This window comes from Nilaparvata lugens, chromosome 9 (genome assembly GCF_014356525.2).
Source record: "Nilaparvata lugens isolate BPH chromosome 9, ASM1435652v1, whole genome shotgun sequence".
In the NCBI taxonomy this organism is placed as follows: domain Eukaryota; kingdom Metazoa; phylum Arthropoda; class Insecta; order Hemiptera; family Delphacidae; genus Nilaparvata; species Nilaparvata lugens.
The window spans coordinates 11,251,222-11,278,155 of record NC_052512.1 but is presented as its reverse complement, the minus strand read 5'-3'; the positions used below and the strand labels follow the sequence as shown (position 1 = coordinate 11,278,155).

The 26,934-nt window shown below is 35.9% G+C and overlaps 1 protein-coding gene across 1 annotated transcript in view; it reads left to right on the top strand.

The window, feature by feature from the left end:
• Positions 1-25,643, top strand: part of LOC111054087 (ras-specific guanine nucleotide-releasing factor 2-like) — a 432,594-nt gene extending 406,951 nt beyond the window's left edge. The window contains exons 25-31 of the mRNA XM_039435485.1: positions 452-656; positions 2,269-2,448; positions 5,259-5,356; positions 8,307-8,391; positions 8,976-9,173; positions 20,074-20,271; positions 24,936-25,643. Of these exons, the coding sequence (XP_039291419.1) occupies positions 452-656; positions 2,269-2,448; positions 5,259-5,356; positions 8,307-8,391; positions 8,976-9,173; positions 20,074-20,271; positions 24,936-25,172 (1,201 nt within the window). The 3' untranslated portion in view covers positions 25,173-25,643. The remainder of the gene's footprint in view (positions 1-451; positions 657-2,268; positions 2,449-5,258; positions 5,357-8,306; positions 8,392-8,975; positions 9,174-20,073; positions 20,272-24,935) is intronic.
• The last annotated feature ends 1,291 nt before the right edge of the window (positions 25,644-26,934 follow it).

The following is a 26,934-nucleotide window of genomic DNA, read 5'->3' as shown; positions in this document are numbered from 1 at the left end:
GAAGCCAAGTTACGAGCAGTGGACAGTACCATTGCTAATCAAACGCTGCCATTATAACGTGGACTTCACTATAGTGTCTCTGAAGCCTAATGTTTTTGCAAAGCCGTGAATATTACCCCACGAACAATACCTTGTCTATATGCCATTTCAGAATCAAGGAGGCAAAGCTATGGGACTCGTACTATACCTTTTACCTTTAAAATATTTCAAGTTAGGTTAGGTTAGGTCAGTGAATAATAGATAGTGCTATCCACTTTGTTGAATGAAAGACAAGTATAGCAATACCATTGTTAATCAAACACTGCCATTATAACGTGGACTCCACTATAGTGTCTCTATGGGACTCGTACTATATACCTTTTACCTTTACAATCTTTCAAGTAAGGTTAGGTCAGGTTAGGTTAGTGTTTAATTTCTGTGAGCTGTAATTTATTTGATGTGGTGTGTTTAGGAGCAGTACATCCACAGCAGCGGCAGCGTTTGCCATAGCGACGTCAGCGTCGAGCAATCCGCGAGACTGCTGTATGGGCGCCGCGCCGCCACCAAGCACGAACGACAGACTGGCGCGCATGCGCAGAAAGGAGAGTGTCATGTCGACGGCTGCCACTATGCGAGTGCTCAACGTACTCAAGCACTGGATATCCAAACACGGACAGGTGTGTTAACTTCAACTCCACTTCTTCCTCTTCTTCTTTTTCTTTTTTCTTCTTCTTTTTCATTTTTCTTTAACCAGTATTAATTTTTAACTTGATGAGAAATTGTCAAACTAATATCAGCTTATTTGTGAGATAGTAATAGTTTTCAATGATGTGACTCCCATTGTTTCATCGTTGTGGAGTATCAATCAGTGTGGCTTCCGAAAGCAAAGAGGAACCGTGGACAAACTTTTTGTTAAAAGGCAGATGATGGGAGAAGCATTTATGAACATTCTATTGACCTACTTCTTCTTCCCGCTTCTTCTACTTTTTCCTCTTCTCCTCCTCCTCCTCCTCCTCCTCTCCTCCTCCTCCTCCTCCTCCTCCTCAACCTCTCCCTCTAACAGAAGCATGCAGTTGAAATAGAACAAACATTCTGATCGACTGTGTTAACTATTTTTGGGAATCTATTAATGAGAAGCTCATGCAAAACTAATTCTGAACTGAACATATTAACCTATCAATCAAATAAAAGGTTCGTAGAAGCAGCTGCTTCATAGCTGTAATAACCCAAGCTCCAAAGGATGATTAATTCGAAGATTCATTTGGATGCGCAGTGCAGCTAGGGTGGTGGGGTAGGTTCAAAGGTACCATTTTTTGGTTTCTCGCATATAACTCGAAAAATATGTATCTTACGGACATAACTGTTATATACAAAATTGAAGATTACATAATTTCCTACAATATTCATCTCACAACTCTTTCTATATCTTCTCTAGTTCTCGAGATATCCGCTCTTGAGGGTTGTAACATTATTCAAATCAAAGCACGACATTTTCCAATTGAAGCACAATGTATTCATTCATTATTCAATAAAGAAGTCAATTTGATAGAAACTTTCAAAACAAAACACATAACACATTATTCTGCAAGCCTACCGCCATCTCTTTTACAATTATTTCCTCTCACCTTCCTATTCCCTCTAAAAAACAGCTGTCTCCATTCCACGATTACAACCTAAACAATAATTTATTAGGCTACCAACATTCATCTATCTCATTTTATAAAAAAATATTTAATTATGATTATTTTATTTTATTAATTCATTTTTGATAATCAATGTAACACTCACTATAGAGTGTGAAATTTATGGTCAGGGTGTGGATGAATTTAAGTGAGGGTACGAGTAAGGGCTTGTATAGGAGAGAGAAGGAAGGAAGAGATTAATAGTGAAGGAAAAACATAGAGAGGGAGAGAGAGGGAGTGGGAGGGAGACTCTTAGAAAAATAGAGCAAGCGGTGACACTTCACCAAACAGTTAGGCTGAACCAGGAATAATAATTAGTATGTTACGGTTAGGGCGATATGCTTCTTTTTCTTCTTTTTTCTTCTTCGATTTTAGGCGAATCATGGCGTTATTTCAAAACTCCTCCAATGCAACATTTTTAAACCTCAGCTGAGTATGTGTACCAAATTTTGAAAACGCTGGAGAGCTGGAGAACGCTAGAAAATCGCTCATCTTGGTCGTATCTTTGGCGTAATCTTCAAGTCCTCTATGCAGAGTCCTCTAGGCTATGCAAAGGCTGAAAATAAACTCATAAATTTACTTATTGTGTGCTTTGTGTTGCCGCTAGGACTTTGAGCTGAACAGCCAGTTGAGGATGCTGACGATTGAGTTTCTGGAAGACATCGTGTACAGTCCGAATCTGCTGCCAGCCGAGCATAAGGCAGCCTCCCAGCTGCTCAGAATGCTCTCAAAAGAGGAACCTGATAATCACCACGTTGACCTGGCAACGCTATTGGCTCCACCTCAGGTAAGGCTACTATAGTTTGTCCATTCATTCTTTCATAATGTCAGCTGAGGCTATTTGGGAGCTATCACACAGATAGACCTTCATGCGCTAACAGATGGTTTCAGCTGGTTAATGTACAAAATAATTTAAAACTTTCTCAGTTCTTCAATTGTCATTAACCGAGCGATTCAAGTCGACGGTTTGGCATTTCTCTTAATGTTTATATGTTGCGCATTTACCGCGAAACGCGGTAATAGATTTTTATGAAATTTGACTGGTATGTTCCTTTTTAAATTGCACGTTGACGTCTATACAAGGTTTTTGGAAATTTTGCATTTCAAGGATAATATAAAAGGAAAAAGAAGCCTCCTTTATACGCCAATATTACAGTAAAAATCAGACTATAGAATATCATTCATCATAAATCAGCTGTTTAGTGGACTATAATACTATGACATCTACCTCTAATACAAGGCCCCGGCCTACGATATTGCAACGTCGCAGTGTAGGCCTAGAATCTAATACATGATTGGTGAAAAAGATTTAAAAAAATATCAGCTGATCTTTACGTTGATGGAAAGATACATTTTCAAGATGTTCGATGTTTTTGAACGGGTAGTATCATAGCACCTCTAATTCAAGGCCCCGGCCTACGATATTGCAACGTCGCAGTGTAGGCCTGGAATCTAATACATGATTGGTGAAAAAGATTTAAAAAAATATCAGCTGATCTTTTTCACCAATCATGTATTAGATTCTAGGCCTACACTGTGACGTTGCAATATCGTAGGCCGGGGCCTTGTATTAGAGGTGGCTATGATACTACCCGTTCAAAAACATCGAACATCTTGAAAATGTATCTTTCCATCACCGTTAGTAGACAGATTGTCTTCTAACTTTGCCTTTCCATAAGCTGAGACCATGATTCTAGTTTGCAGTTTGGAGCTATTGATAGAAAACATTTTTCTTTTTTAATCTGATGATTAAAATTCCAACAAATATTATTGAAAAGAAATTGATTTATAAAATCATGAAAAGTGAGAAATTAAGTTTTTAGGAAATCAGCATTATGGTAGTTTATTTTGTTAAATTCAACACACCGATTTTTTGCCAGCACGACAACACAGAATGTTCTCTGACGGGTTGATTGGATTGGCGTATCGACAGCGCTCACACTCACATTCCGGGACGAAACGTCACGGTACGATAGGACAGAAAGCTTTATGTTTATTTAGGATTTTTTCTAGACATTTTAAATTGATAAATTATTTATTAATTTTTGAGAAAACATAACAACAGGTCAATGTAACTGAGCGCGAGGTCTACTGTTCACAGAACTACTAGTCTATCTATACAGAATGTTTCAGAAGTAGTGTCGAACATTTTAGGGTATTGTTCCTGGATGATAGGAGACTACAAATGTCCTATTTGAAGTGTCCAAAACTCAGCGGTTATCCTTATAGCTGCCATTTTGTTTTTTTCACTTAGGAATTTTTATCTCAAGAACGAAATGCTGTATTGATATGGAATTTGGCATGCATATTTATGCTATAAAGACTCAACTTTAAAAAATAAAATGAAAAAATTTCGATGTAAATTTTCAAAATGGTGGTAATTTTGAATTTTTGATGGTAAATTTCACGATAACCGTTCACTTTACAGAAAATTTACAAAAGACAAAAAATTAGCAAATTTTATTAAGATTTCAAGGATATCTTATTTATTAAGATTGGTCAAAGAATAAAGCCGTGTCCACAAACAAATGCTCGACGAACATGTTAAATTTATTATGCGTGACAAATTTTATTATGCTTGACAAACAATGTTTACCCATGGCCAGTGTGGACGAGTCACCAAACTGAATATTTGTAAGTGGGAAGAACAGGTTTTATGTTTTACAGCTGTTTTACAGCTGTGAACACTGAAAATGTTTGGAAAAACAGTAATTTTTTGTTTGACAAACAATGATTGTCCAAACTTTTTAAAATGTTTGTCCCTGAGCTCCTCAACAAACATGTTTGTCGAACATGTATGTCGAACATTTGTTCAGTGTGGACACGGCTTTACAGAGAAATTAATTCTTTTCCAAAGACCTTAAAGAGATATAGACCCACAATGCCTATGCCTTGCCAATGATAGCTCTTACTTGAAATTGAAGGCCGCCATTGGGGTGTTTTAGCATGAGATATTGTATCTATATATTTGTAATATTATACATTGCAATGGCATTGGTATGTAATAATCTTATATGTTGCCCCCTCAATGGCCGATTTCAATTACAAGTACGACACTAGCACTGCATGTGAGTGCGTATGAAGGAGGCTCCTTTTTCCTTTTATATTATCTTTTTATATTTCCTTTTAAATATTTAGTTTGATGACTCATCCACACTGACCATGGGCAAACATTGTTTTCAAACATAATAAAATTTTCCCAAACTTTTTCAACAGACATGTTTGTCAAACATTTGTTCAGTGTGGACACAGCTTTATGCATCTTTAAGGTCTTTATTCTTTTCGTACTGCATGCATGCACAAGACAAACAAGATCATCTGAAAAACATTGTAAACTCAGCTGTATGGCCATATGGAGCCATTATTTCATGGCATATTTTGCACTTTTTGATATTCACAAATATTTGCTGAAACTATTATTATTATTACTACTAATGTCATCACTTGCAAAGTGAGTATTTTTTTATTGCAACCAAGTTTCATAATGCTTCGATCAGCAATAAGGTTTTCTTTACAACCCGCCATGTCCTTATTATTGATTTAATCTGTTTTTCAATCTGAGTTTTCTTCAGTAATTTTGTTGTTGTTTGTTCACAGGCACCAAGAAATGATAACATTGAAACGTTGTCTGCCTTGGAAATAGCTGAACAGATGACTTATCTGGATCACAAGATCTTCATTTCGATATCATGCGAGTGAGTGATGTGGATTCATAAATTATTCATCAATGCATTCATTTGTTTGTGGTCTGGAAATCGGACTCAAATTGATGAAGTAAAAATGAAAATATAGCATATTTTTACTTTCCTTGCCCTATTACCATAGGTAAGGAAAGTATTGCTTTCCAAAAAAAATTAAGGTACTCCAATTTCTATTCGTTTCAAGGTCCCCTGAGTCCAAAAAAGTGGTTTTTGGATATTGGTATATATATATATATATATATAATATATATATATATATATATATATATATATATATATATGTGTGTGTGTGTGTGTGTGGTGTGTGTGTGTGTGTGTGTGTGTGTGTGTGTGTTTTGCTTGCGTTAGTGTGTTTGTGTGTACACGATATCTCATCTCCCAATTAACGGAATGACTTGGAATTTAGAACTTAAGGTCCTTACAATATAAGGGTCCGGCACGAACAATTTCGATCTAATGCAATTCAAGATGACGGATAAAATGGTGAAAATTTTGTCAAAAACAGGGGTTTTCGCGATTTTCTCGAAAACGGCTCCAACGATTTTGATTAAATTTATACCTAAAATAGTCATTGATAAGCTCTATCAACTGCCACAAGTCCCATAATTATCTGTAAATTTCTAGGATCTTCGCCCCATCTATGCAAAGTTTGATTTTAGATTCCCAATAATCATTAATCAGGCTTCAAACTGTCAATCAATTGCAAACTGTTGGCAACTGTTGATTCTATTAAATCATTCACTTTGAAGAGATAGCAGACTTCGTGTGTCTCCAGCGTTATTGTCCTGTCACCAGCTGGCTTGGATCTCAGAATAGTAGATGCGCGTGAACAATAGCGTCAGGTGATAAATTTTCATAACGGCAAGGAAAGTTATGTTCAAATTCAATTTCAATTCAAAAAGTTATTTATTTCACAAGTCTTACAATCAATCACAGTGTTAGCCTACATCATAAAATAAGAAAACACTTTACAATAAAAATAAGACAATGACAGCGATATACAAATATATATTAAGAAATATTTGCTCTCGAAGAGGCATTACTGCCTGTGTGCGAGAATGAGTCGTAAGGTAGGAATAGGCATATATAAATATTTCGCAGTACTTGCACTTGTGAGTGCGCCACACCAGATTTTTGTACTATTAAATTTGTTAAATAATGATTCAATGTTAACTGGAATTATTTTTCTGTGCACATCAGATATTTGATTTAAAGGAAATAATATCGAGTGACCTGGCTGGCTCAGGTCTGGTGTCCGAGTTTTCAGGTCACAACTGATCAATTTCAGGGCCTCTGAAATGACGTAACGACTGCTTTCTAAGCAGTCGGGACCAACGGCTCAACGTGTTCATCCGAAACACGGGAAATATTCAAAGGATATAGATATACAAAACTCGGTGAACTGAAATTAAATATTCTTAACATATTCATAAATATTCAGAGTGGCGTAGAGAAACTGGAAATTTTCAATGTTAGCATCATTGTAGTGTTGTTAATATTGTAATTTCTTTATTCTTCATTGATTAATACAATAAGTACATCATTAAAATGATAATTATTAATAATTAAATAATGAATTATTAGAAATTTTGCAAAATTTTATTTAAATGCATTGCTATTTAGTGATAATTAATCATTGGAACGTACAATAAATGTGTGGCATTTCATATTTGATGATTATTGTGATATAACTACTGCACTGATAATATTTTGACAGCAATATCACATTTGTAGACATGAACGTACAATACGCTTTGCCTCCTTGGCTTTGAAACTACAATATATAGGCAAGGTATGGTTCGTGGGGTAATATTCACGGCTTTGCAAAAACATCAGCCTTCAGAGACGCTAGATCCCTAGAAGGAGGAAGCTCCCTACACACAGATTCCTCATGAATGAGAGAGTTGCAACGTATCACCAAAAATGGAAATAGCATGTTGAACGAATGTCAGCTGATAGACTGTGTTGTGCTAAAAGGACGTAACTCCAAAAAGCTCCTAATTTATCTTTTCGAATGCAACACGTTGCTTTTGATACGATGCAAAAGAGCATCTTCTGTTGAGTATTGAAATGAAAGATACATTAAAGCTCCTTGTGTATCTTTTTGGATGCAGCACTTGAGAAGATACAACAGTGCATCTGTTGCTTATGGAGATACATTTTCAAAAATGTTCAATGTTTTTGAACGGGTAGTATAGTATTGCAATCCAGAAGCTTTGCCTATCGGCGGAGGGCCACTAGACTACAATACTACCCGTTCATAAACATCCAACATTTTTTTAAATGTATCTTTCCATAAGCAACAGATGCTCTTTTGTATCTTCTCAAAAGCAACGTGTTGCATCCGAAAAAATACACAAGGAATTACGTCCTTTTAGCACAACCCAGCCTATCAGTTGACATTAGTTCAATATGCTCTTTCCATTGTTGGTGATACGTTGCAACTCTCTCATTCATGAAGGATCTCTGTGTGTGGGGAGCTTCCTCCTCCTAGGGATCTAGGGTCTGTGAAGTCTGATGTTTTTGCAAAGCCGTGAATATTACCCCGCGAATCATACCTTGCCTATATGCAGTTCCAAAGTCATGGATGCAAAGTTACGGGACGCGTACTGTACTAGTTCCATTAATTGATTTGTGGAAATTCCCGTTTGACCTTGAAAGCATGGCTGAATGACAACCCTTCCAGTTCCTCGATGAATTCCTGGGAAGGTTTTTTGAGGAAACTACTCAGATGTGACACAGCCAAACCAGGATCCTGGTAATTTTAGGCATAAAGTATTATTATTATACCTATTCAATTTATGTTCTAGGTAAGCTTTAATATTGTAATATTATTATAAGGTAATTTAAAAGTATTATTTTGTGGGTCAAACCAGTTTATTCATCCTGAATGAGATATATTTTGCGAATTGTGAAGGAAATAACTGTTTTTTATGATTTTCAGAGAGTTCTTGGGTCAAGCTTGGATGAAATCTGATAGGGCAACTAGAGCTCCTCATATCACTATGATGACCAAGCGGTTCAATGAGGTAGGATGAATCAATCAATCTATTTATTTCTTCTTTTTTACTTCTTCTTCGTCTACTTGTTGTTCTTCTTCTTTTTCTACTACTTCGTCTACTTCTTCCCCCACTCCTTCTACTACTTCTTCTATTTCTTCCTCTCCTTCCTCATCTTCTTTCTCTTTTTCATCCTCTTCGTCTTCCTGTTTCTCTTCCTCCTCCTAAATAAAGCACTCAATCAATCAATCCTCCTCCTCCTACTCCTCATCGTTCTCAATCTCCTCCTCCTTCTACTCCTCCTCATCCTCTTCTTTCAATATAAATTGCACTGATATGTAGTAGAAATCACGGTATATAGAAGAAGATGGTAGGTGTCACGCGCATGTTTGTGCTAAATTTCTCGTGTAGCTGACGACATTTAATATCCAATTATCTGTTTTTAACAATAATTAAGTTTCATAGATTGTCAATAGGTGTTAAATACGTCGGTTGGTGGCGATGACGCAATCTAGCTGGATGGCCACTGCGCACACATTTCGTGGCCCCTACCGTTCTCATCTAAATATCGTTGTAGAAATGAGCGTTTGACTTGTGTGTTGGGTGTTGGACAGATATCTCAGCTGGTGGTGTCGGAGATAGTGGGTCGCCCGAGCCTGACGGCGCGTGTCAGTGTGATTGAGAAGTGGGCGGCCGTCGCGGACATTGCGCGCTGCATGCACAACTTCAACGGTGTGCTCCAGATAATCGCTGCCTTCACCAACAGCAGTGTATTCCGCCTCAAAAAGACCTGGGAGAAGGTTTCCAAAACGGTCAGTTCAAACAATATTCTATATACAGAGTAAGTCATATGTATGGGAACCCTTCAATAAATTGGAGACTGTTTTAGATATAATAGTGTAACTTTCAGGATAAGTTACTGGTCAAATAGTCTACCTTATGACGTACAACTGAATTTCAACCCCTCATAATGGGGTGACTTAGGGGTTGTGATTTTAAATGTAAACACCCATTGTGTGGTATATAATTTTAAAAGAAGAAATATGACATCAATAATAATGTTATATGATACTTTTGTCCAAAATGATTGAAGTTTTAGTTTATAAGGATACCACTTGATCAAGTTTTCAGTATGTCAAGTTTTAAAACATACCCTTGCGGAGCACGGGTTGCCTGCTAGTTATAATATATAATTAACCAACAAAAACTACAAAAAAATTACCCAACAAGAACAATCCGCAAAACTGACAAATACAACACTGATCATCATACAGCATTCGTCATCCTCACATACCACAACAATAAAACTTACAGAATAGCAGCATCATTCAAGAAAATGAAATACAAGGTTGCATTCAGAACAAAAAACTCACTGAAAAAACTCTTGTCCCCACACAACACCTCTCAAAATCAATACAATAGGCCAGGAATTCATAAGCTGAATTGTAAAGATTGCAGCAAATTCTACATACGTAAAACAGCTACAAATTTCAATGTAAGATTCAAAGAATACACAAGAGTCATTGTATACACCCATCCTTCCTCCCATTCCACCTTTGCAGAACACATTATCTCCACTGACCACACACACCCTGACATAGACGACAATAACCTCGAAATACTCCACTATTCCCACAAAAACAGAACATTAAATGTACTAGAACAGTTTGAAATATACAAACACACCAAACAACAGCCAAACAATATTCTAAATGACCAAATCAACTTTTCCTCCCACACCCTGTTTGTCAAACTTATTTAAATCCTCCTCCATAAACCGCCAAACCCCCCCCCCACCACCACTCTCACCAAATTTCACCCTCATAACCTTAACCCTACAGAGACACACTTACTTTATGCTAACACAGTAGACACACTGGGGTGTTGAACACCCCAATTCAATTTTGCATTTTTCTTTGAAAAATATGAAAAAAACAAGTACTTAGACAATACTTCATCAATTTTTAATCATTTTTGTTCCAAGTGCATACAGAAATCAAAAGTAAAGCACTGCTTATCAATATTTATACTAATTTTAGAAGTACGTATGTTCCGCCTAAGTATTGGAGCTCCTAATCCGGTTTGAACGAATCGCTTGATCATTGCCAATGACAACTTCATCAAAAACTCACATCTCTTCATTTTATTGTTTTGAATCTCAAGTTGTAGAGAATCATAGCATTCATTTCAATCTCAAAAAATCATTTTTTCAAATCAAAATCATTTATTCTTCAAAAAACAAATTTACAGTATAAAATACAACACTTTCACAAAACTTGTCTAACCTAATCCTCATATTACAATTTACAAGACACATTGAGAAGAAAAAATCCCTGCAAAGGTTTAACCTGAGCGCAGAAATGAGTCGCTATAAATAACATAATAACAATATCGAGGGAAACAGGATGTTGAAAAACTACTCTATAAAATGAAAGAAATTAATATTAAATATACAGACAGTTAAAGTTAATTGCAATAATTCGTGAAAATAGAAATGTACAAAATATAAATTACAAATATTGAACAGCAGCACAACTCATGATTATAAAATGATGATAATCATAGCATATAATTTATGTAAACAGTATCCACTATGCTTAGCATATTGAAATTTATATACAATATAAAAAGAAATGGAAAATCACGTAGTTTAATTCATGAATCAGTTTAAAAAACATTGAAAATAAGAGGGAAAGGTATTCACTACAAAAGAATACATTATTCAATAGTTACAAAAAAGTTTGATATTTGTTATTTCTAAAGGTTATTATAACTTTGGAAGGAGAAAATCTTTGATCAATACAGAAAGTATAGGATCTATAGTAAATGAATTTTACTTGTATCAAAATAGTTTTTCATTGAGCTTGAATGCTACAATACATTTATCCAATTCATGCCTAGTTCTACTGTTCAATCTGAAATTTACAAAATCAAAAGGTATATGATAGTCAGTAAGGTATGTCAGTATCTGTTCGGAGCTCGGACGGAAAGGTGTATTGATTTTGTGCTCTCTTATCGCCGATGATTAGACTGTAGCAACCTGATCCGTCTATGGACTATTCTATTGAATTGAGCATTCTAACCTATTGAGTTAATTCGTGAGCTTTTATGTCAGTTTCAAATTATTACTTTGAGTTGTGTTAGTTGTTGTGTATTAATTGAGTTATTCATGACAGTTTGAAATTATTACTTTGAGCTGTGCTTATAAAACTGTTCCAAATTCGTAATAGTAACGTGACCCCCGAGTCAAACTCTTCGAATATGACCGATCCTACTGTCTCAATGGAGTCTTTGGAGCAATTAATTAGAAATAGTCACTCGCAGTTCTCCGCCAGTATAGAGGAGTTAAAAAGTATAATTAAAACCGGTCAGGATGGGCAGAGTGAACTTAGTAGTGTGATTAGTAAGCAGAGCGAGATAATTGATCGGCAGCAGCAGCTCATAGATTCACTCCGGATTGAAATCAAAGAAGTTCGTGAGCGACAGCAGTCTACTGAGGATCGTCTCGATGACCAAGAGCAGTATACCAGAAGAAATACGCTTGAGATCCACGGTGTTCCCGGGAAGGCGGACGAAGATGTGATGGAGACGATTGCTGAGGTGGGACGAGCGGTGGGCTTGAACGTGACGCCGAGTATGGTGGACGCCTGCCATCGATTGCCGATTCTATTGAACCGCTTGAGTTCATTTTCAATCTAGCACTGAAAACATCCACGTTTCCTGATATGTGTAAGCAAGCCAAAGTAATTCCCATTTTTAAAGCTGGAAGCAGACAATCTGTTGAAAACTACCGTCCAATATCCATTATTAATTGTTTTGCAAAGATTTTCGAAAAATGTATTTATAAAAAAATATTCAATCATATAGAACCGTGGATTGCTGATTGCCAGCATGGTTTTTGCCAGGCAGGTCTACAGTGACTAATTTATTGCATTTCCGGAGTGAGGTATCAGCTTGTCTTGATGCAGGTACTCGTGTTGACACTGTGTATACAGATTTATCAAAAGCTTTTGATACTTTAAACCATACAATTTTGGTCCGGAAATTGTCATCCTTTGGGTTTTCACTGTCAAGTGCTAGATTTATTCTTTCCTATCTGTCTGATCGGAATCAATTTGTTTCTGTTGGTGGTCTTCATTCCAGATCTTTCAGTAGCCCATCAGGCGTTCCACAGGGTTCAAATTTGGGGCCTTTGCTCTTCATAATATTCATAAACGATTTGCCGGCTGTCATAAAGCATTCGTCTTGTCTGCTGTATGCAGATGATGTGAAGATCTTCAGGGTGATTAGGTCTGAAACTGATTGTCAGCTGCTTCAAAGTGATGTGGATAGTTTTTTTGATTGGTGCTTGAGAAATCAGCTCAGAGTTAATATTGGTAAATGTGCTACGCTGTCTTTCACAAGACAAAGAGATCCGCAAATTCCCATCTATAGAATCAATAACCAAATAATTAAGAGAGTGGACCATTTTAAAGACCTTGGTGTAATTTTTGATCCTGAGCTCAATTTCAATCATCATGTGAGAAGTTTATGTTCCAGAGCATGTCAACAGATTGGATTCATTCGGAGAACCTGCTCTCAATTTGATAATCACAATATTCTTATTCTTTTATATAAGACACTTATCAGAAGTTTATTAAACTACTGCTCTGAAGTATGGCATCCATATCTCGCCTCTCATGAGCTGGAATTAGAAAGAATTCAAAGTAAATTTCTAAGGTTTGTATATTTCAAGCGTTTTAAAATGTTCTGTCCTTTCAATTTTCCCACAGCTAACCTAAGAGCCATATTTGATATTCAATCCCTGGAAGCATCTAGGAGATGTAAATTGCTTTTGTTCCTATATAATATATTGAACAACCGTGTCCAATCAACCTACCTCCTTTCATTGCTGAATATATATGTGTCTTCAGTTTCACGGCGTTCCGGCTTCAGATTTCTTCCTCCCCAATGCAACTCCAATAGTCACTTCAATTCTCCAATCAACCGCATGATGAATCTTTATAATTACCATAGTTTTCACCTAGACCTTTCTCATATGAATCCCAGTCAGTTCAAGAAGGCATGTAAGCGGCTCCACCCAATGTGACACCTATTTTTCCCACGCTAGACCTCATCAACTTACATAGAGTACCATATTTAGTAGATGACTTCCTTTCATTCTTAGCTCTGTTATCATTTATCTCATTATTGGAATGTTATTTGTATTTTCTTGATTCCCCTCTCATTATTTTCTCATATTGTAAATGGTTTCTAGTACAGTATAATAATAGTATAGTATCTAGTATTTAGTATATTAAGTTTTCAGTATATTTAGATTCTCATCACATTTTTTTTCTCTCCACAAATATGAATTAGTTTTTTCCTTATGTCTTTCTCTCGATTTTTAAGTTTTTTTGTAAAGTGCTTATTGTAATTTTTTGATTGGGGAGCAATTTTTGGGTTTTCCCGTGTGCTCCCATATTGTTGTAAATAAATAAATAAATGATTCAGTAGTCTTTTAGCTACAAAGACAAACTGCCTACAGCACACGTCCAACACTGTACGATCATTCTGAAAAGTAATGCTAGATGGTCTCAAATCATACATAGTCTCTCGAAGTCTGAAGTTATTTTTGTTTTTATTATATATAAGAGAAGACTCTTTGTATATAATTGTCTGACAGTTAATACTTCGAACTCATTGAAAAGATCACTGCTGGGGTAACGTCTTGGTTTGGAAGTAATTGATTTCATTAAAAAATTTTGTATGGTGAATAATTTATTGAGATGGATGTTTCTGGCTCCTCCCCAGGCTATCATACCATATTGCAGTACTGTTTGGGCATAAGCAAAATAAACTAGACGAGAAATATCTTTATTCTTTAGCATACCAATATTGTGAAATTTAAAAATTAGATACCTCAATCTTCGACATAAGCTATTTATCTGTATATCCCATCTAAGATGGCGGTCAAGAATTATGCCAAGGAATTTAGTTTTTGTAGCACTCGCTATTATCGGGCAGTCACAGTTCACCAATCTGTTACTAAGACAGGTATGTGAATGAATTTTAATATTGTTGAATTGATTAGGTTGGCCGGTTTGATTTGGAGAGAAAGTTAAATAAGTACTTTTTGTGGTGTTTAATGTCAAAGTGTGGTGATCCAAGTATGCCTTAATTTTACTGAGACCATTTTCACTAACTCTTTTCATGTCGTTCCAGGAGTTAGTGGTGAATAGTAAAGTAGTGTCATCAGCATATGATAAAATTCCACAATTTTCTATTTCCAGGTTAAGCATGTCATTAATATAGATGAGGAACAAAATTGGTGATAAAACTGTACCTTGCGGGAGCCCATAGTCTGATAAATTAGCTTTACTTGTAACACCATCCATAGCCAGAAATTGGGAACGACCTTGTAAATAATTCTTGAAAAGTTCCAGGGGTACACCTCTTATGCCTAGGCATTGCAGTTTTTCCAGAAGCATAGAATGTGGGATAGTGTCAAATGCCTTACTCAGGTCCAGGAAGACTCCCAATGTCTTTTTCCTATTATTAAAATTATTATATAAGATCTCCACAAGTTTGACAATAGCATCTTCTGTGCATTTACCTTCTTGAAAACCAAACTGATTTTCGTGAATAATATTGTGTTTCTTTAGATAGGTTAGCAGACGGCTTTTAATAACTTTTTCTATTATTTTGGAAAAAACACTTTAGAGACTAATCGGCCGGTAATTTGATGGATTTTGAGGATCACCAGACTTGAACAGTGAGACGATAGAGGCTACTTTAAAATGTTCAGGGAAAACACCCTCCACAAAACACTTATTTATAATAGCTGCTAACGGTTTAGCTACAGAATTAGCTATTCTTTTGAGAGTCATGTTTGATATTCCATCTATACCAGAAGCTGAACTGTTTTTCAGTGAGGCAATGAATTGTAAAATTTCTTCCTCGTTGGTAGGAAATAGAAAAAAAGAATGCGGTGAATTAGTATTTCTGTGTGCAGAGTGTGTGCGATTGTTGCTGTTGGATGCTTTCAATCTCTCTGCAAAGATTCTACCTACATTAGCAAAATGATTATTCAAGACTTCTGGGTGAATTACAGGATTAGATTTGTTCTGTTTACTGCCTATCATCTCATTTATGCAGTTCCACGTTTTTTTACTATTACCCTTAGATTCTTTGATTTTATTTTTGTAATATTTCAGTTTACATTGTTTTATCAAATTATTTAATAAGTTTCTGTATTTGGTATATTCTCTTTTGAGCCTGGTATTAAATGGTTGTTTAGTGAGCATCTTGTGCATTTTATCTCTAGTGCGAATTGAGTTAATAAGTCCTTTAGTAATCCAATTTTTTAATGGTCTCAGTTTGTGAGGTATTGATTTTTTTGTAGAGGCATTTTGTATGTATTTATTTTATTAATGAAAACAATAGTGGACTCTTCAGCAGCACCGCACTAGACATCAAACCACTTTTCGGAATTCAATCTCTCCACCAGAGATTCAAAATCAATCATAACTCTGTGATTTGGAACTCCTTCGGTTACCACGGCACTGGGCGTGCTTAGTTGAAGACATGTAGAGTAGTGATCGCTTACATTAGTTTCAAAAATAATACCACGGATTTCATTTGAATCGAATGTAGTATTTTTTAAGAATATATGATCCAAGCATGATACTGAATTGAGCTGTACTCTGGTAGCCTTGTTTATATATGATTTAAAACCATATGTGGACATAGTGTTAAAATATTCGTTGGTTGTTCTACTGTTGGAAATCAAATCTATATTCAGATCACCAGTAGCACGATATTCCTATGATCACGAAAATTATGTAAACATTTATCTAAGCCATCGATGAAGAGATCAATATTCGTAGACGGAGACCTATAAATGGCAAACATAGTCAGCCTGAACAGCCTGATTAGGCAGTTGAACATCAAGTATGATAGAATTCGACTCATCAAGTACATAATCAATTTTTTTTTACTCTCAAGAAATCTTTCAGGAATATGCAGATTCCATTACATTTATTCAAATTCCCTGGCTGATTAATAGATGAATACCCATTTAGAGAGAAATCGAAAGAATGTTCCTCATTAATCCATGTCTCTGTTAATATAATTACATGAAAATTAACTTTACTATTCTGAATCATAAATGCAAATTCATCAAAGTTCTTATTTATGCTACTTATGTTCATTAGGAGAATATTAATATCATTAATGCTTGCTCGGTTTGCACTATTGCAGGGATCAAAAGTAAATAAATCCTCTATTAAAGTGTCATAGCATTCATTAGCAAGTTCATCTTCAAAATTAATAATGATAGCCATGAAATAATATAATTGAAATAAGACAAGTTAACAAGGTTGGAAAAAGAGTACTGAATAAAACAATTTATTGATAAGAAACGTTCTAATATGCTAAAGTTTGTAAATGAGAAAAAATATAGAAATGTATGATTTTGATCAATACTAAGTTATAAGGAAAATAATAATTATTATTCAACTAAGAGACTAGTTTTCTCAATTTTTTAAGAAAGCTGAAAAAGTTAAAAAGAAAAAAAAATTATGTCGAAACTCCGTATTCTGAAGAAGAAAATTGAGACGATTTACCATCTCCAATCAATTCATTCACTTAAAGATAAGCTAAAATAAAATCTATGTAGTAAGACCGAAATATCGATACTCGATTAAACTTCATTCATTGAAGCTGATTTATCAGTAAAAATGAGTAACTGTTGCAGTACTATAACCGAGAAAGTATAACTGATAAAATATTCGGAATAGTTTTATCTTATCACTAGAATTTTACTGTTCATTGACGGTAAATACAATAACGTTGATGATCTTAATCACAATTAAAGACATATCCTTCCTAACACAATTCGAACAGAAAAGAATGAAAAAATCGAAAAATGGAATATAATTGTAAAATAGAAATATTGAATTCGATTCAAAATCAAAACGTAAATGCTCTACTAAAACTTATTAAAAGAAGACATGTCTTATCGAAAGTAAGTTATTATTAATTGTTTTAATCATTAGTTGAATATTTCTCCAGGTCATTTACTCCTGTAATACGCTCAACCTGAGATGAAAGGTCCTTTCTAACGAGTATTTTACAATCTTTTACCCACACGAAGGCCAATTTACCTTGCTTTTTGAGATTTCTAGCCAAACCTAAAAGTTTTTTATTGTGAGGAGCCAAATGTTCGTTAATAAAAACGTGGGAATCCGGGAGGGTGCTCTTTATTTCCGTAGACTTCAAACCCTGTTTCTTTTTAGCTGCATCCAGCCACGCTATCTTGGATTTTCTCGCCACAAATTTGACTACAATGTTGCTTGTGCCCTTGACGTTAGGAACTCTATGCGCAATCGAGATGTCTTCTAGTCGGTGAGGAACCTTTATCACTCGAGCTACAGCCTCCAAAACTTCGTAGATATCTTCCTCATCCGTCAGTGGAATGCCGGTGATTTCAATATTAACCAATCTGGAGCGTTGATGAAGGAAATTGATTTCATCTTCCAGTTTGCTATTCCTTTCCCTCAAATAGCTGGAAATTTTATTCAAATTAGTGAGATTATCCTCATGTTTAACGGATGTTTCTTCTAACGTATATTTGGATTGCTTTAATAGTTCAACATCTGCACTCAATGCATCAATCTTTGGCTCGAATACAGCTCGAAGCGCAGTTATTTCCTCTAGTACTTGACTCAGTTTAGCTTCAAGTCCCGCATTCACGTATTCAGCACTACCGACGCAATCATCACATTTCCAGGCTGCTTTGACTTGAGAGTTCATTTTTTTGAATTTTTCTATGTTACCAAGTCTAGTGCAATGAGCATGAAAACAGAGTTTACACTTACTACATTTAATACCTTCGTTTGTTGTAAATTGCACTTCACACTTCGAACACATGGACATCTTGAGACAGGAACACAAAAAATTATTGATTGAGAGAATTTAGTTTCAAAATAATTAACGGGTTTCGACACACGAAAAACAACTAGCAGAATACCATCTTAAACATAACCAATATTCTGTACAGTTCACTCCGCACTTACCGAACTGCGATAAGAGAGTCTAAAAACACGACCGTCCTTCGTCGAGGTCTGATAGCAACTCCAATATCCTGATCCATAGTCTGATCCATCATCCCATACCACATTCGTAGTGACAATACAAGTAAATCTTTGTAATAAAAGTGTTTGATAAAAGTCCTACGTAAAAGACACTCTGGGGTGTTAGACACCCCAAACGAAGAACAAGATGAGCTGGTGACCTTGTAGAATGCTATTACTGACTGGAAGTGGTGGATAGTAGTTGACAATACTACAAACCTAATTTAGACTGGGCATAAATTCCTTCAGCGGAAATGATGTACTGGAGGAGGAGTTTAGGATTGACGTTGCTGGATCGAATCAGGAATGATATAATAAGAGAGAGAATGAGCGCAAAAAACACAATAATGGATGTCATTGGAGAGAAACAATTAAAATGGTATAGACACCTGCGCAGAATAAATGAAGGAAGACTTCCTTTGCAAGTATGGAATTGGGTACCAGCGAACAGAAATAGGCGTGGAAGACCGCGAAAAAAATGGGTATCCAATGTCCACATTGAAATGGAGAGTAGAGGTCTCTTTAGGGTTAAAAACTTCAGTTTCTGTTTGGCTTGAAAATGTGCAATACCAGCACGAAACGGACGTCGCCACATCAAAGAATGTGAGTGTTTTTTCACTTTAAATTTTTACAAAAATTTAATAGTAATAATAATAGTGAAAACAAGATTGATAACCAACAACAAATATATAATGTATGAAAGCGAAATGGCACTGATTCAATGACTCATTCATTCACTCACTCACTCATAATCAACAGAACTAAAAATCTACTGAACCTAATACTCTCAAATTTGCCATGTATGTTCAGTTAACATTTTAGAGGCGCACTAATGACGGCTTTGAAATAATTTCCAAAGATACGCCCAAAAATTGCGGTTTTACAGCGTTTTCATGCGTTTTCTCAGCTTTTTCAATAACTAATTGGCAAAAAATGCTCAAATTTGGTACAGAGGTTCAAATAGGGGCTAAAAATATTGACTTCAGAATTACGCCAAAGATACGCACAAATTCGGCATGAATTCCTCGACACGAGGGACTAACAATAAGAATGATAGAAGGAATGCGCGAGGATGGCCAAGACTGGAGTACATAGAACAACTGAAGAAGGATTTGAGATGTGCCAACTACAGTCACCTCAAAAGGATGGCGGATATCAGAGAGGCATGGAGAGTTGCTGTCAACCAAAGAAGAAAATCAAGACCAAGTGAACAGAAAATGTTCAAATTTGGTACATATTTTCCGCTAGGTTCTAGAAATTTTATGTTGGAAGGGCCGAATTCACGACCAAAATTGGAGTGTTCCATCAAGAAAAAATTGTAAATACTGGAGCTACAATAACATAATTATAACCAATACCTGAAGAGAAAATTCAAAAAAATAATAAGTGTTAAATGATTAGTTTTCAGTACTTAGCGCAGTGTTTACAGTGAGCTTCCAAAAAATGTAAAGAAGGCTTTCATGATTAGTTGTAGGAAACATTTGCAAGAAGTTGCACATCTTTATATTCAATTTATTATGTATTGTTTTTGTGTATCATTTAGAGGCAGAAAATTTGTTTTGAAGTTAGTTAAATTGTTGTTGATTGTTTTTGACAGACGCGGCAGACAATCGAGAAGCTACAGGTGATTGTTTCGACAGACGGCCGCTTCCGCAACCTGAGAGAGGCGCTGCATCGCTGCGACCCGCCCTGCATCCCCTACCTGGGCATGTACCTCACCGACCTCTCCTTCATCGAGGAGGGCACGCCCAACTTCACCGAGGACGGCCTACTCAACTTCTCCAAAATGCGAATGGTAACAATTGCCAAACAACAAACACTGTTAATGGAATAGTATCTTACGCCACATGGACGGGAAGGGTCCTTTTGCAGGCGAGAATTATGTTTCTATAGTGAGGTCCACGTTATAATGGCAGTGGAGAAAAATATGAGAACAACGTTGCCAAGTCTCTCCATTTTGCCACAGCTATGTGAACACAGCTATTACTCAATTCAACCCATTAAATTTGATCTAATAATAATTATCATTTCCTTGATAAAATAATCAATTTAATGTCAAATTAATCAAGAAAATATATTTTTTCATAATTTGATTCAGAAATTTGCTTTCATAACTGAGATAAGATTTTTATTTTTATACAAATCTGAAATGGCGGCTAATTTAAAAAGCTGTGATCCAACAATCTGAATTTCAAAACAACAGAGATTAAGTTATTTAGTAGGTATTCTACTCCAATTTTTTTTTAAAGATAATAGAAAAATATAAATCCTATCCAAAAAAAGTAATTTCAATGTAAATAATTCTGAAATAACCTTTCAATATTATTTATACCAGTACGAGGAGGTCTAACCTATACGTGTAGCCCAACTGAAGCATTGATGGTTAGTTATCAACTTTTAAATGTCATTTAAGGTATTTTAATTTGTGTTTCTCATACGGTAATGTCTAAAAATTATTTTAATGTTTCAAAAATACATTTTAAATCAATTATACGACTTGTGTAATCAAGTATTTTGATAGAATGAAGAAAAAAATGGCGGCTGAGAATTGTTTGTCTACTTTTGTACAGTCACTGTCAAAAGTAAAAATGAAATATTCTGGAAAACTGACAACATTGCAAAGCGAGAGAGAGATAGCGCTATCTGTTTTGTTGTATGATAGAAAAATACAGCAACAGTATAATTGTCAATCATACACTGCCATTATAACGTGGACCTCACTATAGTAGAGGCGTTAGCCTCTACTAGAATTTCATTTGAGCACTGCAAAAGACATTCACGTCCAAGTAAAGTACATTGGTTTTTGTCATAATAATCCAAAGAAGAATAATTATTATTGAGAAAAAAAAACATTAACTGCTTGTGCTGAAGTTACTACATGCATTCTATAAACATAACCTAGCTCATTGCGCTCTCCTGGCCAGTGTCATTGGACATAGCCGATTCACTTGTAAGCTAGAATTTGTTTAGTGTCTGCACTTCTGCTCAGCTCTCCTGAAAGTACAATTCCTTGCACGCGTCTCGAGGCTACAGCAACAACAACATTCCACGTGACTCCATATCCACATGCACAGTCCACATGTTTTCTTGTTATTATGTGTGGTACCGTTAGTGGAAACTGATGTAAAACTCGCTGGTATATAAAAGCTCAATTATATTATATATAAGCTCAATTTATTAAAGTATCCATACTCTTTCAAAAAATAACTAATATAAATAATAATTTCATTTCAATATAATATTAACGTTTGTATAAGTAATAAATAGTATTCCATTTTATTAATCATATTCAATGATCAATTTCGAGTAACTGGTCAAGCAGTCAACGGTTCGGTAAATAGAATTTTTCTATCGAGTAGAGCCAGGATGATGATCATTAATAATATTAGTGGTCTGGCCAGAGAATTCGAACTGTAGCGCCAAAATCCCAGACTGCAGTTCTGCCAATAGCAGGCTTCTGTTTGCGCCAGCGCAGACCGTCCAGCTGTTTTTGGCCTTGTCGATGTTAAAAGCCCCAGTCTGTCTTGTCTCGTCCCCGTTGTTGTGCAAGACCGAATTTGTATTTTGTCATGTAATTTCGATCGGAAATTTCTTGTAAATAATTGTTTGAGTGTCGTGTGTGTGAATTATGAATATAACAGCGTAAATAGTATTTGAATTGAATTAATTTGAATCGGATTTGAATTTAAAAAGAATCCAGTTTGAGCTTTGTTCGAAACACAGTGCATAGCCTGCAAGTTGAACGCGAAAAGACAGCCCGGAAGCCAGAACCTGTCTTATTCCCAGATTTCATCCCACCCTGAACCTGATCAAAACACCTAATAAAGGCTTCGAAGGGCAAGTAGACAAGATTGGATTAAATCTGGTGAGTTTTTGCTCTTTTTTATTGTTCATTAATGCAGAGTTTAACTGTACAAATAACCTGGCTCAAATTGAAGATTAAATTTTGCCCCTTGTTTGTATTTGATTATTTAAATAGTAAATTACAGTCCTCTGGTAGCTCTAGCCTGAGCTTTGTTCAGAACATTTCTTGATCCTGCCGAGCCAGGATGAATTTAAATTTGTAATTTGTTGATTAATTCACACACATTGGATTTAAGCAGTTTTGTATTTGTCCAATGTTGGCATGTTGAGAATGGTCTGATCTATGCTCAACTTAAGTTTGTTGTAGCCTTGTTCTAGAGCAAGGTTTCTTGTCAATTTGTATTTGTCTGAAATTAAATTTATTTCAGTTAAAGTTGTAATATCCTGAAACTAGGCGCATTGTGCTCTTTTTCTCAGGAATTTGTTTGTTTTTTGGAATTTGTATTGTCCATTTTTTTTATACATGTTAGTGAAGGCTAATCACCAGCATGATTTTGTTTGTTCAATTCAACAAGTTATCGTTTGTTTGTGAGTTGTTGGAAGAACATTATCTAATCATATAGTTTTGTTTTCATCAATAACTTATCTTGTGAATTGATAATCAAAGTTTAACTTTGATAACTTACTAGTCGTGATTCTTCCTTTCATCTAGTTTTGAACTCATTCTTGTTTTATTGTCTGTTGTTTGTATTGTCGGGGCTGAATTGTTTTGTGTATGAGTTCAAGATGGAGGAAAAATTACAGAAACAAATCAGGGTGCATCGCGCTAAACTGGAACAATTGTATGCCAGATTGCAAAGAATTTATGAACTGTCTAAAAATGTCTCTGATCCAAAAGTTGCTGAGCAATTTTCAATCTTGTATCCTCGGGTGTCTCAGACCATTTCGGATTATGAAAAGACAGAATTAGTGGTTGATGATTCGGAACTTGAGTTGAATAAAGATCATGTTGTAGCATTCAACGACTCACATCTAGATCTGTTTCAGTATATTGAAGTAGCGGCTAACACTCTCAAACAGAAAGAGGCGACTGTCGCTATTGCTCAATCTTCGGCAGCTACAGCAGCTAGTTCACAGCCGGTCGTGTCCGAGTCGGTACTGCCTAAAATCGACCTTCCGAAATTTGATGGGAACCAGACTCAATGGTCGGTGTTTTATGAACTATTTAAGGCATTGGTACATGACAACAAGAGTCTGAACGATCAGCAGAAGGTCCAATATCTTGTAAGTAGACTTACTGGACAAGCAGCAAATATTTTTCGTCATTTGCCACCATTGGCTAACAATTATTAAATAATTTGGCCGGCATTATTGACCCGCTATAACGATCCACGGGCGCAAGTCGATGCCTATTTCAGGTATAACTTAAATCAAAATCGTTGGAGCCGTTTCGAGAAAATCGCGAAAAACCCTGTTTTTGACAACATTTTTGCCATTTTAGCCGCCATCTTGAATCGCATTTGATCGAAATTGTTCGTGTCGGATCCTTATATTGTAAGGACCTTACGTTCCAAATTTAAAGTTATTCCGTTAATTGGGAGATGAGATATCGTGTACACAGACGCACATACACTCATATACACACACACACACACACACACACACACACACACACACACACACACACCACACACACACACACACACACACACACACACACACCAATACCCAAAAACCACTTTTTTGTACTCAGGGGACCTTGAAACGTATAGAAATTTAGAAATTGGGGTACCTTAATTTTTTTCGGAAAGCAATACTTTCCTTACGTATGGTAATAGGGCAAGGAAAGTAAAAAGGGGTATTTTGGAAAATTCTGTAAACTTACTCTATACAACTTATACAACTGAGTATTGATGAAAAATCATTAGGGGAGAGGGGAGTACTAGCGAAAATAGAAAACCATGTCCTACAGCCAAAATACAAGTTTTCTATTGTAATAACTTTCGAGGCCTTCTTACCGATCTAATCAATTTTTAGGATCACATTTTTATAAAAAGGTTATGTTCTATCAGAATCGCTTGTAAAGGTGCGTACAGATTTACGCGCCACGAACATGAGCAATTCACTTTTAATCAGCTGATGCCAAGCTTTTTATATCTATATTTTATACCGTTTCTGTAAAAATACAGATATAGTCAGCTGATTAAATGTGAATTGCTCATGTTCGCGGCGCGTATATCTGTACGCACCTTTAGATGCACGCAATTTCAAGATTTCCCAGTGGGGAGGCGCTTATGAAGACACCTCCATGATCAAAATTTCAAACATTCATAACTTATGACAGAATGATCGTATCTTCTCGTACCACAGCTCAGCTGACATTCGTTCAAGATGCTCTTTCCATTGTTGGTGATACGTCGCACACAATTTTCATTCATGAAAAAGTTTTGTGTGTAGAAAGCTTTTTTCAAGGAAGCTGTGTAGAGAGCTTCCTCCATCTAGGGATCTAGGGTCTCTGAAGCCTGATGTTTTTGAAAAGCCGTGAATATTACCCCGCGAATCATACCTTGCCGTTTCAAAGTCTCCGAGGCAAAGCTACGGGACACATATCAGATTGTGTATTATATATTTTGTTCTAAATGAACTGTTTTGCAGATAGCACACGTGATCCGCGAAATCCGCCACTTCCAGCAGACGCCCTACAAGATAGTGCTGATCTCAAAGGTGAGGGACTACCTGCTTGACTCGAGTCTGTTGATGGATGATGACTACCTCTACAAGGTGTCACTGCACATCGAGCCGCGCACCTCACGCCTTAGCCAAGCACAGTTGCCCAACCTGCCTGCAAACCCTTCTCCTTCCGCCTCACCCACCGGCGGACAGACTTCCTAACCGTCGCTGGTACACACGTCTGCTGTGCCAAGCCAGGCGACCATCCACCAGTAGAGAGCGACTCAACACCTCCCAACGCCATTCCCGGCGATCATTGGCCTGTAGAGAGCGATTCAGCAACTTCCTAGGCCATTTCCGGCATAGAGAGCGACTGAGAACCTTGTGAGATCTTCTCTCACGTGGACGCCACAGCCCTTCAACTTGCTCTTGTTGTCATCGATGACAACGGGCTCTATTAACCTATTCGTCTATTTACCTAATCAGTCAGTGGAAATATCAGAAGCTAAATGTTGCCACTTCATCGCTTCCACAGTCTTTTATCACATATTCCTTATTCGTGTTACAAATGACACGATTTCAATAACATTTATTAATGCATTCATTGATACAATAAGTACATCATCAAAATGATAGGGAGAGAAAAAATAAGGTAACCTTGTGCTATTCCTTTCCCAAATCTAGATAACACATAGTCCGATATAGGTTAAGTCTTAATAAAACAAAATAAATCTTATAGCACCCTTTATTCTTTAAAAAAATTAAAAATAGTTGAACAACTAGTTTCGGTTTATACCATCTTCAGGTTCTCATAAAAAAGAACCTGAAGATGGTGTAAACCGAAACTAGTTGTTTAATTATTTTAAAGTTTTTTAAAGAATAAAGGGTGCTATAACATTTATTTTGTTTTATTAATTTAAATGCAGCCCATGTCAATAAGTGTTTTATAGGTTAAGTCTTGTAGTTCTTCACTTCACAGAATTTTCAGTCCTTAAATAATTATGTTCACAAAGTAGATTTTCAAATTTACAACAACTTTGAAACATTGTTTGATAAAATAATAAGGCAATCCTTCTGATATTTTCTTCCTAATTCAGGTGATTTCACAGCTTTCAAAGGATGATTTAGGAGAGGATTTCACTGTCAAAAATGAGGTTAGTCTTCCACGTACAATTTGTATACAATTTTAGTCTAAAATGAACACACAGACTTTAAATGTTGAATTGAGATGGATTAAATTAAAAAAATTAATAAGACATATTCAACTGATATCTCTTGATAATCATATAGCTGTGATTCAGCTGTTTTGTGTATTATTGACACTAAAACACTCACTACCACATAAACACTTACTACCTTAGACCAGTTATAGAATAGACACGCTGGGAAGTCTAGCCTATGAAGCCAACATCTACTGTCATATCGCCCCATCGTGACGTCAGCATATATGATAGAAAACTTTTAGATTGTGTCTATTTCAGATGGAATTAAATTATTATTTATGAAAATGGTAAACTCCCGCTGAAATAGACACAATCTGCTATGGAAAACAATGTAAACAAACTCTACAGAAAAGTTGCTGACGTCACGATGGGGCGATATGCCAGTAGATGTTGGCTTCATCGACTTTCAGTATGAATATACAATGGGGCATGTCTATTCTATAACTGGTCTAAGCTCACTACTCGTCATTAAATGGTAGAGTGGACATTACGGTCCAAACTTCGCCACTCCAACAAAAAGAAGTTATTCTATTCTATACTACCATAAAACCAAAGTTATCAATAACATAAATAACACTACTTGCACAGTTCCACCAACTTTAAACAGAATTATTCTACGAAAAAGCTTGAAAATCTGGGCTTGTTGAAAGAAGAAGATAAATACGTAGAAGAAGAATCACGATGAGTATCCTAGTAGGCCTAGCCTATTCAACTTCAAATAAATTGTAATTATCTCATCAAATTTTGATAATAAAATGACG